This window comes from Staurois parvus, unplaced genomic scaffold, assembly GCF_062004578.1.
Source record: "Staurois parvus isolate SC_StPar_1 unplaced genomic scaffold, SC_StPar_1.0 ptg000249l, whole genome shotgun sequence".
NCBI lineage: Eukaryota > Metazoa > Chordata > Amphibia > Anura > Ranidae > Staurois > Staurois parvus.
This window is the reverse complement of record NW_028318045.1, coordinates 12,075,601-12,090,761: the sequence shown is the minus strand read 5'-3', so window position 1 is coordinate 12,090,761 and position 15,161 is coordinate 12,075,601. Positions and strand designations below refer to the sequence as shown.

The 15,161-nt window shown below is 41.4% G+C and overlaps 1 protein-coding gene across 6 annotated transcripts in view; it reads left to right on the top strand.

Annotated features, from left to right (window-relative positions):
• The window catches only part of PRR5 (proline rich 5), a 148,678-nt gene that overhangs the window by 89,775 nt on the left and 43,742 nt on the right, over positions 1-15,161 (top strand). For all 6 annotated transcript variants that reach the window (XM_089680788.1, XM_089680784.1, XM_089680789.1 and 3 more), the window contains one exon: positions 6,269-6,349. In XM_089680788.1, coding sequence (XP_089536914.1) covers positions 6,269-6,349 — 81 coding nt within the window. The remainder of the gene's footprint in view (positions 1-6,268; positions 6,350-15,161) is intronic.

Here is a 15,161-nt window from a genome sequence, read left to right as displayed (position 1 = left end):
GCAGGGGGTTTCCACAGGGCAAAATCGTGGCCATTGTAGGACAGGCAGACTGTGTTTCCAGCACAGCCAGAAAACTTACCATGCTGGGATGGATGTGCTTCCATGCTCTGGCATGGTCAGTTTAAAATAGGAAAACAGAAGGATTGGCAGGATCACCACGTATTTCTCACAAAGGAAACAATACAAAGGAAACAGGATACTTTTAACATAAGTACATGGTACAGCAGGCAAATATCAGAAATATGAAATATTGGGGTAATATACACCAAAACTAGTACATATTTAGTCCAGCTTTTTTAAAAGTTATTGGCCAATTTTACCTTTCCTTTTAATATTCCTGCCACATTCACATGTAAGACAAATGCCCTTGCTGGGATTTGAACCTAGAGCCTTGTGTCTGCAATGCAGTTATAATAACCACAGTGACAGCAGTCAGTGTAACAGAAAGATGCCAACAGTTTAGCGAGAATCTGAATTTTTAACCACCGTGAAAAGAATGAAACATAATGTAAAGATTTAAGTCCTTACTTTTTTGGCGTCAGCATTCTTAAAAGAGTGGAGTGAGTTAATGTACTCTTTTTTTGTGGTACGTCAATGGTTTCTTCCCTTGGAAGGGAAAAGATGGAAGAAGCCAGCTGAGAATGATTCACTCTTCCCTCCTTTAGTTCCTGCTAAGGTTTCCAGAAAAGTTTTCTGCTGGCTGTACAGATACTGTAGCTTACTGCCCTAATGGAACCACATTGTAATTTTAATTAAAGGGGCTTGTCCTTGGAATTTTTTTTATTTACTGACAACTCCCTTATAGGGGTTGTATGGGCAATATGTTTAAAATACACAATCCCATTTAGTGTTTGATGGTACAGGCTCAGCTTTCCTGAATCTACCTGTAACTAAAATTTCACTTTCAGATGGACCAACTTATGACCCTGAGTCTTGGGAAGGGAAATATACAAAACAGTAGAGAAAAGGGGTTCCCAGCACAACTTAATCTAGCCATATTCATTGCTCCCAGATTGAGCAGACATTTGCAGTTGTTCTGGGCAGAACCAGAGCTTCCTGTCACATGCTGCCTTCTTCTACTTAAATCTTCAGAGGATGCTGCCTTGAATTACCAGCTTGTACTTGAAATCAGGGAGAGTTGGTAACTACAGTATCTAGCCATGGACACCCCTTCAAATTATTTAGTTCAGGTGCAAAAAGCTTGCTCCATATAGACATGGTTTGATGAGTTTGGTGTGGAGGAACCCTGACCTCAACCCTACTGAACACCTTTGGGATGAACTGGAATACCTATTGTGAGCCAGGTCTTATCTGACACCAGTACCTGACCTCACAAATGGATAAAAAGTTCCATAGACACACAGGAAATATTGTGGAAAGTAGAGACTGTTATACCCACAAAGAAGGTCAACTTCATAATTTTGGAATGGGATGTCCAGCAAGCCAAAAGGTGTGATGATCAGGTGTTTTTATTTTCTTCTGTAGCACCAAATGCATCTCACCACAAAAGGATAAGATAGATTTTTCTTCTAAAAGCCAGTCCTGGGCAGAATAGTACATGTGATTTGAATAATTCATATTTAACCTTTGAAAAGTGACACCATCTCTTCAAAAATACAGAGGAATGATTAAATTATACTATTGAGTTGTGTGAACGGCACTAGCCTCTATACAGGGAAACACGTAAACCTGACCGTAGCTGTGTCTTTAGGAAACTTAAGTTAGCGGTGCTTTAAAAACTGTTATCCTTTAAAGTCATACTCAGGAAATATGTGGGCTGTGACAGCTCAGAATATAAAGACAAAATTTGATGCATATCGTTCATAAAGAGATATACTTAAAGGTCAGTCTACTTAAAAATATTTTAGTGGTAGATACTAGAGAGTTAAGGCACCAAATAGTCCCTGAGGGACTCTGTTGGTGAGATCTCTGTGCTGAGTTCCCATGTTTGTATACCTGTTGTGTCCATTATGAGGGGCTTCCACCATCCCTTCACTGAGCTCCTGGGTCTATACACCTGCTGTGCCATTATACTGTGCTCCCACTATACCTGTGCAGCCCACGTCCTGAATGAAAGAAATCCAAAGCCGCCAGAGCACTTTACTGCTCTAGCAGCTGTCTGTTGCCGGCTTCGTTAGGGGGTCGTATGGTGTGCAATTCAGTGCATCACACGGCTCCCTTTTTTTTTTGTACAAACTTTATTTGAATTGTAAAAAAATAAATAAACACTTTGTTCATGGCACTGTACAGTAGCGCAGCGTGTTGCACTGCGCTGCCCTACAGTACTATGTGATTCTGTGCAGTGAGCTGCAATAAAATGCAACATGTCTGCATGTAAGCTCCCTCCTAGATTGTAAGCTCCAAGGAGCAGGGCCCTCCATCCCCTCATGTTTTGCGTTGTATTGGTATTGTTCTGTCACATGTTCTGTCCCCCTTTGAAATGTACAGCGCTGAGCAAACTATTGGCGCTTTATAAATACTGTATAATAATAATTTAATCACAGCACGTTGCAGCACAGCCCTAGGCTGCATTGCTGTGTAAATGAGACACATAGGAAACTATTGTTTCTCGTGTGTCCTTGTGGTGACAGACATTTTACAATGCAGTAAAACATCTGTCACTGCACACTATGTGAATTAGCCCTAAAATAGCAAAAAAGGCAAAGGTGCACTTGGGAAGGGAAATATACAAAACAGTAGAGAAAAGGGGTTCCCAGCACAACTTAATCTAGCCAGCAAAAAAATGTTACACTGTATTTTGTTTTTTTTATAAATACTTGCATTCAATGCTTGTTTCTTAAGCCTTTAAGACAATTAAAGTGGAACTTCACTCTCTCAATAAACATGGACTATGTTTAGTCCTTATGCTGCTAGCATTAGTAAATAGATAGGAAATGATATCATATTTACTTGTTTTAAACATTTTTTTACATTTCTGCAGGTACTTCCTTGTTTCCATGCCTTGGCAACTTAAGTCATACATCCAAGCAATCTTCAGGGGAGGAGGGAGGGTTCTCAGCTCAGCATATGCCTGAGCTAAGGACAGATGGATTTCAGGAAGTAATTGATACATGAATCATCTGCCCCCACTCAAGATGGCCACTGCCAGAAATGCTAGGGGGGTGTTTTTAAAAATAATTTCTCAGCAAAGAAAAGCATGGGGACATGGATGGATGGGGGAGTTTGCTTTGAATATTAAAAATGAATTAAAGAGCATTTTTGGTTTGTGTTGCTCGGATGCAGTGCAGTTCCACTTTTAGTAAAACCCAGCCAAACCCTTTTCTTTAGTCTGGTATAAAGTGGTGCAGGGTTAAAATTTCTGTCCAGTCCTAATGCTGTGTGTGTCCCCAACATGAAGACTTACAGAATGTTCACTTCCTGTCCTAGTGACACTATAAAAGTAAGGGGAAGTTCAAACTTTACAGTTGTCACCAGAACAGGAGTAGAGGATCTACAAATAACTGTTGGTTTTCCTTTGCACAATTAGCTGGTGTTATTTTGAAGACAGCCATCTCTGTTATAAAAATTATTCCTATCATGAGGGTTTGATCTACCCCGTGAACAGATTTTGGGAGATGACTATATAACAGCATTATCAAATCTAAATAGCAAGTCAGAAATTGTGTTGTGTCAAAACCTAAGTAAGTATTAAAAAAGTAGTGTGGGCCTTAAAAAAAAAAAAACACTTTATACTCACCTCGGTACATACAGCATCGATTTGATGCTGCATCTGTCAGTAGCTGAATCTGCACTAAGAACTGAGTGATCAAATACTGCTGATCGCTCAGTTCTCCCCTCTGTTCTGAGCAGAGACCTGTGACTGTTAGTCACAGGCTCTCTGCTCTGCCCCTCCAGCGCTTACTGGAGTTCTGGGCTGTGGAGGGAACGGGAGCAGATCGCCCAGGCTATCAGTGGATCACTGTGAGGCTGATCCAGCTGCTGATCTTCTTTAAACCTGCTTCCACCCCCATTCTAAGTCCTGTGCTACTTATCGTGTAAAGGAAAGATGTGTATACCTAGCTAATCTAAGGGTGTTCCAGTTCAGTCACATGATCTCCCCAGGAGTTGGCTTTAAGGGAGAGGAGAGAGCAGCGACAATGGCTGCACAGCCTGTGTGTTGACATCACCTATAGACTTACTATGTGGCATCTGTTGTCTGCTGTCCCTCCTCTCCCCTGAAGCCAGTGCTGGGAGCTGATCACATGACTGGATCTGAGCGCCCTCAGAATAGGTAAGTACACTCATCTTTCCATTTGGTTAGTATAGGGCTAGAATAGGGGGGGCACTTTTAAGCTTACTTAGGTTTTGACGGGACTTCCACTTTAACATTTTTATTGTACACTTTTAAAGTGTATTTTCATCATTGTAGACAAATTTTGGAAACCCCCACTTTATGTTTGTTATGTGTTCCCATTCACACAGCATACCTAAAATGAATGTAAAGATAGTTCTAGTTGTGTCTTTGGAGCAGGTTTATCCATAGGACTCTACACACAGTGTGCATTATTTAGAATAACTTGCAATGTGTATTTAGAGGATAGATGAAGGGACACATTTTTTTCAAAATTCACATGAAATGTACCACTCAAGCTTTGGGGTCTTTAACCCTTTATTAGGACAGACAGTGTGTACATCTTGTTTAGAACTGATAATGAAATCTGCCAGAACAGTATAGGCAGAGTTTCTTATGGTAAACATACATTTCTAAACCATCCCCTTAACTTTACACAGAAGGGGAAAGTTAACAAAGATTCTTTAGCAACAAGGTAAACAGCAATTGTTAGTTTTAAGTTATGCTATTTGAATAGCAACATGTAACAAATATAAAGTAGGTGTTAGAACAATTTGGCTTCAGACGTGGAAACACACTTTAAGCCACAGCATCGTCGTCTCCACTCGCCTACTCATTATAAATAGCCGGTGGTGTTTTAGCAGTGGCGATGTAGGACTGTCATGTCTCATAATTTTGTCACATGTGTACTATAAAGGACTCAGTGCCTAGGATGACTTTGTTCTCGCTGTCACACGAGCCTGCACTCTATGGTGTCATGAAATGAGACAGCGTAGCTCAGTTGGGTTTATAATTCTGACAGCCCTTTTCCTAATAAGATTCCCCCATCTGTCTGGGCATGTTTTACAAGGCATCATTTCAGTTATGATACCTAACAACATACACTGCCAGCTCTGAGCAGGGAAATCTGGGTTGACATTTTCTACTTTATCTGTACAGTTATTATATCCTCGTTAAACTGAGTAAAGAACAATCAAACTTCATTAGCATTGGGATTTATGTTCTGATTCACCCTAATTGAGTCCCCTCTGTTTGTGCTCCCTTCTCCAGCCGAGCAGTTTAAAGTGTATTTCCAGATTTGCAGCCAAATTGGGTTACCATGTAAGGCCCTTTAGAATAGTGTCTACTCTGCAGCATCAAGGAGGTGGATCAGTACTTACACTTGACCCTTGGGGCATATATAAATGGACCATAGGGAGTAAAGAAGAGCGTAGACTGGAGGTGTTGGTGCACGGTCACGGAGGAAGAGGCTTACACCCCAGTGGGAATAGGTTTGTAGTTGGCCTGCCATAAGAGATCCTGCTGCCGCTCTGTAGATTAGATAGGTGTCCCTGCTCTGTCGTGCTCATCTTGGGCCTGGATGACTCAAGGAACCTGGGAGGCAGAGACCTGGAGCTACCAGCTGAATAAGAAAGAATGTTTCCCAGTGACAGCTGGGGTGCTCTATTTCTTGCATGTTCCAATCCACACAGCATAACTTGTGTTATTATTTCAGGTACTTATATAGTGCTGTCAATTTATGCAGCGCTTCACATATATATTGTACATTCACATCAGTCCCTTAAACCTCAAGGGGCATACAATCTAAGGTCCCTAACTTACATTCATACATACACATACTAGGGCCAATTTAGACAGGATCCAATTAACCTACCAGCATGTCTTTGGAGTGTGGGAGGAAACCCACACAGGTACAGGGAGCACATGCAAACTCCAGGCAGGTGGTGCCGTGGCTGGGATTCGAACCAACAACCTTAGTACTGCCAGGCAGAAGTGCTAACCATTTAGCCACTGTGCTGATATTGTGTTAATATAAATGTTTAGAAAATGCTGCTTACCTTTTTACTTGCTTAAAAATTTTACTTAGTTTTAGTTTTAAAATTATATTGGAAGCCTATGATGGCTGTGATGAATGTTCAAATCTCTGGAATTAAAACTTTGATAGAACTGGTTCTGATGCCCTATACTTCTTTTCAGCATCCAGAATGGAGTAATATCCGTGTTTCAGAAGAAAGGCCTTCAGGATCATGAACTCTACAACCTCAATGAAGGGGTCCGGTGAGTGTGGAGCTTACAGATACTGAATTGAACCATTATACTTTATGGGATAAAACATCAAGGGAGGCTGAGAACCTTTGGCGAGGTGGGGCAAATACAACCAAGTGGCCCTTTCCTGGTAGGGATAGATTCCTACACACTGAGGAACATCTACCCCACAAAATGTTCAATGGTGCCTCATTGATTGATGGGCATAGTGAAATATAGTTGATTTGATTGACAAAACTTTTCACATCTTTTGACATCAGACTTTGCAGCTCTTGGCATCTCCGTGCCACAAAGGAAGTTGAAAGTCCATAATCACATGTTCTAACAGGGTGCAGCTAGACTGTGCAATTCCAACCATGTGTCATTGACTGCAAATTTCATTCTTAACAATGTTCAGTGAGGGCCACCAACCCAACATATCCTATCAGAAATGGTCCAGAGAGCAAAAGCCCCCAATTCAGTCCTTCCCTGGATAACATAACACTCATTTATACAGGAGAAAGGTAGAACAGTTTTAGTCTGCAGACATTTTAGATGATTAATATCAACTGTATCTAAAATTTTAATGTGATTTCATTTTTTTTGCCTGCTGTTGTTTAAATTTCGTAATCACATTTCATATGCAGAGGATATGTGGATATTCAGGTGTGCGACCAACACCCTTGCTGAATGGTTTTGGGAGAGAACATCCATTACAAGATAACCTTCTTGGAGATTGTAGTGTGTTCTATTTTTCACTGTAGGTTTAAGATTCTGTATTGTTTTGCAATACAAGGAAATCTGTCATAAGAGGAATAGAAGCTGTAATTGTTGACCTCTTCTTTTGATAATGCCGCTTGCCTGGCTGTCAAGGTGATTTTTTTCGCTTCAATAAATTTAGTCACAGACCTAAAACAAGTATGCAGGCAAGAACTGACATTCTATCTTTTTTGGTTTGCAGATTTGTTCTAGTTAAAGGCCCATTCATATTTATGTGTTACATGTGCATCGTGATGGAGTGCTTTGCAGTGCCATTTATTTTGAATGGAAGTTCAATGTAGTAGCAACCAATGTACCAGTACTGTAGCACACAACATACATACCGTGCATTTTTGAGAATAGCAAAAAAATAGGATTTTGGGCCATTGCCATGCTTTGCAAGGGTAGACCAGTCATTAGGTGAAAGTTGCCTGCGCAACATAACCCAGCTCCTGTTAATAATGATCACATATATACAGTAAATTCTTATATATATTATTATTATTATACATTATTTATAAAGCACCAATAGTTCGCTCAGCGCTGTACATTACAAAGGGGGACAGAAAATGTGACAGAACAATAACAATACAATGCAAAACATGAGGGGATCGAGGGCCCTGCTCTTTCGAGCTTACAATCTAGGAGGGAGGGGATGGTGGCACAGGAGGAGATAGCTGTGGGGGATGGAGTGGTAGGAAGAGTGGAGGAGGTCGGCAAGTTAGCAGGGGGTGGGGTAGGCTTCCCTGAAGAGATGGGTTTTCAGGGTGCGCCTAAAGGAGAGGAGAGTAGGTGATAATCTGATGGGTTGGGCAGGGAGTTCCAGAGGATGGGTGACACCCTGGAGAAGTCCTGGAGGCGGGCATGGGAGGAGGAGACCAGGGAACTAGAGAGAAGGAGGTCTTGTGAGGAGTGGAGTGTGCATGTTGGGTGGTACTTGGATATTAGGTCAGTGATGTAGTTCGGGGCAGTATGGTGGACAGCTTTGTACGTCAGTGTTAGGATTTTGAATTTGATCCGTTGCGCAATCGGAAGCCAGTGGAGGGATTGGCAGAGGGGGGTGGCGGAGATGGAGCGGTTGGAAAGGTGAATGAGTCTGGCAGCCGTATTCAGGATCGACTGAAGCGGGGATAGCATATGGCGAGGCAGGCCAGTGAGGAGGGAGTTGCAGTAGTCGAGTCGTGATATGATGAGGGAGTGGATGAGCTGTTTAGTGGTTTCTGGGGTTAGGAACGTGCGTATTTTGGTGATGTTGCAGAGGTGGAGTGTGCACGAGCTAGTTAAAGATTGGACTTGGGGCTGGAAGGATAGGTTGGAGTCCAGAATGACACCAAGATGGCAGATTCCATTTAGGGATTCCAGGAGATAGTTCACCCTGTGTATGTTCACCCAGTGTGTTAGTTCTGCCTTAGCTTGGATGACAATCTATTATGAAAATAATAAAAATAATAAGAACATTGACTAGGATCCAAAAACTGGAAACTATTGAAATCCATACTAAAGTTTAAAATGAAAATGAAAAAGTTTGACAGTAAATATAAATCACACAGCGAATCTTCCATTAGAATAGTTGAGAAAAGTGCGTTGTATTATGATTCATGATACAGTCACATCATGATTTGCAGAACTGTCTGACCAAGATCATTTCACTTTATTGCATCAGTTACTACAAATGAAACTTAGAGGAAAAATGCATCACTTTTGGAAGGGTAGGAAATGTATAGATAACCTGTTTCCCTGCCCACCCTCTCCCCCACCCCCCTAAGATTGCCATATACGTATAGTTTTGTGATTTGATCTAGGTATGTGTGATCACAAATCAGTGATTCATTATCAATTGAAAGTGTGATCTATTAGAAATATTCTATAAAAACGACCACTTAATTGATTGTCTCGCACACACACAAATATTCATTTGATCGTTCAATTGTTACAATCCGGTCAGTCAATCGACTTGCCAGTGTAAAAAACAAATGAAAGCTCACTAAATCAATCAAATAAAGAGTCTGCGGTGTATGATTCTTATTCATTTTAATCATTTTAGTTACACTGAATAACCAATTGAATGCTCATTTAAATATGTGTGTGGTCACCTCCATTCTCTCTGTTTTTATATCCCCCCTCCCACACACACACACACACTTTTTCTTTCCTCCTTTCTTTCTTATTCTCTCTCTATCCACCTGTCCCTTTTCTGTCCAATTTTTCCCCTTTGAACTCTCTCTCTTTTTCTTAACACATCATTATCCTCCTCTCCTATCTCTGTTTCTTTCTATCAGCCCTCTCTCTTTCATCACATATCCCCCCATCTGCTCCTCTCTCTCTTCCTCTCTCTCCTCATTCTTTATGCCTACCCTGCTTTTTCTTTCTTTCTTTCTTTCTTTCTTTCTTTCTTTCTTTCTTTCTTTCTTTCTTTCTTTCTTTCTTTCTCTCTCTCTCTCTCTCTCTCTCTCTCTCTCTCTCTCTCTCTCTCTCTCTCTTTCTTTCTTTCTCTCTCTCTCTCCACCCTCTTTCTTTCTTTCTTTCTCTCTCTCTTTCTCTTTCCACTCACTCCCCCACCTCTCTTTCTCTCACCTGCCTCTTGCTCTATCCTTCCATCTCCTCAGTCTTTCTGCCTACCTCGTTCTCTCTCCCCATCTCTCTCTCCCCTCCACTTTTCTTTTTTCTCTCTCTATCCCTCCATTTCCTCATTCTTTCTGCCTACCTCGTTCTCTCTCCCCATCTCTCTCTCCCCTCCATTTTTCTTTTTTATCTCTCTATCCCTCCATTTCCTCATTCTTTCTGCCTACCTCGTTCTCTCTCCCAATCTCTCTCTCCCCTCCACTTTTCTTTTTTCTCTCTCTATCCCTCCATCTCCTCATTCTTTCTGCCTACCTCGTTCTCTCTCCCCATCTTTCTCTCCCCTCCACTTCTCTTTTCTCTCTCTCTCCAACTTCCTTCTCTTTCTCCTCATTGTTTCTGTCAACCCTTTTATCTCCCTCTACTCCTCTCTCCCTTCTCTTTGCCTCTCTCTATCTTTCACTGAGACCTCTCTGCTCCATCTCTTTCTCATTACAGCCCTCTCACACATCATGCCTGAAATCGCTGATAGTCACAAGTACCATGACTAAGGGCAAAGCTGACCATTTCATTGGTGCTGGTTACAACATTCAGTTGTGAAATTGTTAGCTTCCCTTTGATGTGTCCTTTTCTAACAACGACCTTCTGGAACACTAATAATGCCCCTGTGTTGGCTGTCTTCTCATACACAGAATACAATAACCCATAGCCACCAAACTTGCAGTGATCTAACTTAGATCTGACTATAGCTAGGGGATATTGCACTTTGAATGACATTCTTGCTCTCTGCACTTTTTAAGTGACAACAAAGATCTGTCCAGTTGACGGAGACTCTTGGATAAAACGTCACCATAAGTATTGTCGCATCCCTGGCCTTTTCTGACGCAAGACACTCTTTCTATATTTGTAAATCTCTGATTAGCTTGTGATAGCAACTTCCCACAAGGCCACAGGTCTATATACAGAGATATTACCATCTGATAGTGACGTCTGTTTGGCATGCGGCTGAGGAAGCCATAAATCATCTCCGTTAGTTAAATATGACCAGAGAGGAATCGCCAACATGATCTTGTTTACTTTAAGGAACATTCAGGAAGAAATTGAATGCGGAGGTTATGTCAGAGCTGAGCCGGATTTCCAGGTAGCTGAAGTCAAGTTTATTTACGGATGGTTATCAGAGAAGAGTAGGCTGCTACTCATCCACAAAGCCTGTGACCATCAAAATAGGAGTGAGCCATTCCTATAAAAAGATACTTTTCACTGTTTAGTTAGCTCAGTATTCATGAAGACATCAGTTTTTTGGGGTTTTTTGGTTTTTTATGTAAGCTGTATAAGTACTTGAACTTGACTTGCTATCAGCATGTTGCAGTTCCTGCTCAGCAGAGCTTAGAATGTGACTGGGGGGTATAGGGCTGGGTGCCATGCAGTTGAGCTGCATGGAAATGTGCTGAAAATGAATATACTGATAGGAGGAGAGAGCAGAGTGATCAGCAACATGCCCAGTCTCCAGTCTCTTGCTGGTTATTCATTGTCCATTTAGAAGACTGGAGGATAGAGAAAGGACATCACTGTATTCCTTAACTGTAAGGCTCCTTTCACATAGGGCAGACTCCGCTTTGCTCAACAGTGGATCTGTCCGCTAATCCCCTGTCAATCAGAGCAGAGTGGGCAGATGACAGGTTTGTGTCTGCTCCGTATATGCAAAATGGACACGTACACAGCCCACTCTGCTGTATGGGCGGTCGGCATAAATAGATTCCGCTATCTATTTACACCTGACTGTCCTCTAATCCGCCTAGAAAAGATCCCCTTTTGTTTCTTTTATGCGGATCAGACTGGAGGTAGGTGGGTGTACACGAACACAAGTACAAACAAAAGGGCCATACACTTCTTTGTTGCAATTTAGATGTGGTAGGCAGCCCATTCAAATGAATTGGCTGTCCTACAGCAAAGCATGGTAACCCATGAAAAATATGTGGCATCACACATATAACCTGTACACATCTTTAATGCACCTGGAATGTATTTAGCTAATTTACTTGATTTATTTTTTTTTCTTTTTCATTTGGGCTTTAAAGCCACCATTGTTGGAGACTGTCAAAAGAACATTCCTTGGGCAGCACAGAGTTGAGGATTGGCTATGAAAGACGCAACAAGATGGACCTGTAGAAGCTACAGGCTTATTCTGTTAATTATTGCAAAGCACAAGGATGATGTACAAGGTGTAGTAACCCATAACACAATTGAATATTTTAGAATCTGTTTGCTCTGGCCTAGTATGATTTCACCATTTTTTTGCTTTTTACTCACTAAAACTTGTTAAGCTGCCTTTGCCAAGTACAAAATGCTGATGCAGGAGAAGTTATTTGAACAAACTCCAAAATTGTCTCATAGATAGATGATCTGCAGCCCAAGACATATAACAGTATTCTCCTTGGCTCTGTCTTGTTTCTCTTTCTTGGCTCATCCGGTGGGTATGAGGCAACAAATTTATCCTTTTAAGTGGATGATCAAGAGCAACATAAATTCTGTAGGAGACCATAAAATTATACCTTAAACTGCAGCTGAGCCATGTTCTTCATTGTAATGGACTATGTGTTTTATAATTATTTAAGCTGCCTGGCAAGCAGCTACAAGATAATATCCTCACAAAAAAGGGTTTAAAAAAAAATTTTGCACTTATGTAATAAATGTATCATCTTTGTATAGTAGTATTTGAAGGATATGTGCTTCTTAGGTTCTTGTATAACACATGCCTTGGTTGTGGTGTCAGAAAGGAAGAATTTTAGAACAAAAAATATTAAGAGGAGAATCTGGTGGAAGAAGACATCTTCAGAGGCTATATTGCTGTGCTTATCCCATGTCAGCACTGTCCATTATAAACAAGCTTTTAGAAGCATGCACATCTAAAGGGATCATGGTGTGAGTTATTTGTATGTAACTCCTATCACACAGCCTTAACCTCTTGGAAGACGGCATACAGCCTTATGTTAAGAAAATGTGTACTTTCAAGACTTTAAGGCCCCTTTCACATGAAGGGTTTGGATCAGGTCTGTCTGTCAATTTTTTAGCCAGACTTGATCGGACCCTCCATTCACCCCCATGAAGTTTGCACTCACCTACCTCCAATCTGATTCAGTCCCCTAAAAAACTGAAGGGGATCCATCCCCCTCCATCTATGCGGCATGGATTGGAGGACAGTTGGGTGTAAATGGGCAATGGATTACGCTTACTCCTGGCTTCGCGTAGAGCACAGCAAGCTCAGTCTATGTCTGTTCTGCTCTGATCAGTAGGGGATCATCGGACTGCTGTTGGTCAAACTGGAGTCCGCCCCGTGTGAAAGGGACCTTATCGACAACTCTTAAAGTTCAGGAAAAGAAAGGAAAAATGTAAGATATTTTCAAAAGTTTAAATTTTTTCAAAAGAACATCCTAATGTTCTTGGATTTATCATAGGACCTAATACATTGCACAATGGGGCATGAAGATATCTGCATATGTCCTCAAACAAGTTGGAGTTCCTGAATCACTGTAGCTCTCTCTCAACAGAGGTAGTGGTGCATGTGCGTCAGCACCCCTACCTGTCAGTAAGTAGCTCCACAGGAGTGTGTTTAAGCTCCTACTTACAAGTTGTTGTTTGCTTAGAAAGCTTAGTGGTGCTCTCAGGGTGCTGCAGAAGCCCAGTCCAAAGAAAAGAATGTGTGTTGTGGCCACTTTTGGTGCCTGGATTTGTATCTTTTTTTTAGTGCCTACCTCCAAAGGTGCTGCTGGATTTATTGGGTTCTCTGTTCTCACGCCACAATTCCTTCTGACACACCTGGTTGAGTGAAGGGTTGCTGCAAATACCTGTATATGCACCAACATTAATATCCTGTACACAGCTATGAAAGGGTTAGCAAATAGCCACCACGCTAATTAACTGCAAATAACGTACCGTATTTTTCGCCGTATAAGACGCACTTTTTCTTCCCCAAAACTGGGGGGGAAAAGTTGGTGCGTCTTATACGACGAATAGAGAGAGAATCCGTCAGGCGCGGCCACGGCCGTAGGAAAGGCCGCGGCTTTGGCCTATCTCTGGAGCGGTCGGCCATCTTCGTACACCCGGCGGTGCGCGCTGACGTCATCACCCCCTCTGCTCGTGGATCAGCCCTGAAGACCGGAATGGCGCGTGAACACGGCGAGAGGAACGCGCGGAGCAAAGGTAAGTGAATTGACACAATATGGGGAATGAATTACTATAGGGGGGATGAATTACTATGGGGGGATGAATTACTATATGGGGGATTAATTACTATGGGGGATTAATTACTATATGGGGGATGAATTACCATGGGGGATGAATTACTATGGGGGATGAATTACTATATGGGGGATGAATTACTCTATGGGGGATGAATTACTATGGGGGATGAATTACTATGGGGGATGAATTACTATATGGGGGATGAATTACTATAGGGGGGATGAATTACTATAGGGGGGATGAATTACTATATGGGGGATGAATTACTATGGGGGATGAATTACTATATGGGGGATGAATTACTATGGGGGATGAATTACTATATGGGGGATGAATTACTATGGGGGATGAATTACTATGGGGGATGAATTACTATATGGGGGATGAATTACTATATGTATTGGGTTCAGAATCTTTTTTTTCTAGATTTTCCTCCTTTAAAATTGGGTGCGTCTTATATTCCGGAGCGTCTTATATGGCGAAAAATACGGTATATGTATTTTCACAGGCAAATAACTTTTCTTGGTGATTAATGATGATGAGCATCAGATGATAATGACTCATTTTCAGCAGTTATACCTCAGGATTATACCTAGCCAAAAATAATATAGCAGTATCAGAAATATAAACAATACTGGGGCAGTTTCTCTGCAAGAAAAGAAAAATCACCTCAAAAAAATTACATTTCATTAGCTTGAAAACATACAATCAATACCCTTACCATAAATCACAAAACAAAAATGTAAAAACAATGTCAACATGTAAATGTCCAGATGTCTATAGTTATATATATATTGCAGAGTCCCAGCACGGGCAATTGGCCGCATATACGTATCAATAGTGAAAAAAGCCATAAATGCAAGATATATATATAAATATGTCCCAAGGCCCGTATATTGACTACCTAAGATTGTAAGGTGGTAAATTGTGGAGTAAGGAGCTCCCATAGGTCAGTGATGACACCGTTGGATTACTCAGGACAGTAATCCTATTGCAGGTTAGTTATTAATGGTGAAATGGCAGGAGGACAAGTTACTTTAAACTAGAGCCATAAAATGTTATACCGTCTCTCCATGAGGCTCCAAAGTCCATATCAGCAGTGAACTAGAAGTCACCAATTCCACATTCAAAAAGGAGCTGACATGTTAGTGGTGAAAAAGCAAGCCAAATAGCAGGATGGATGCCATGAAAAGCATAGAAGTTCAGTGACAGACTGCAGGCAGTAAAGGCAGGAAGCAAAAGGTGCGGTATTCGAAGGCTGGTCAGCGTAATTCAGACTGATAAA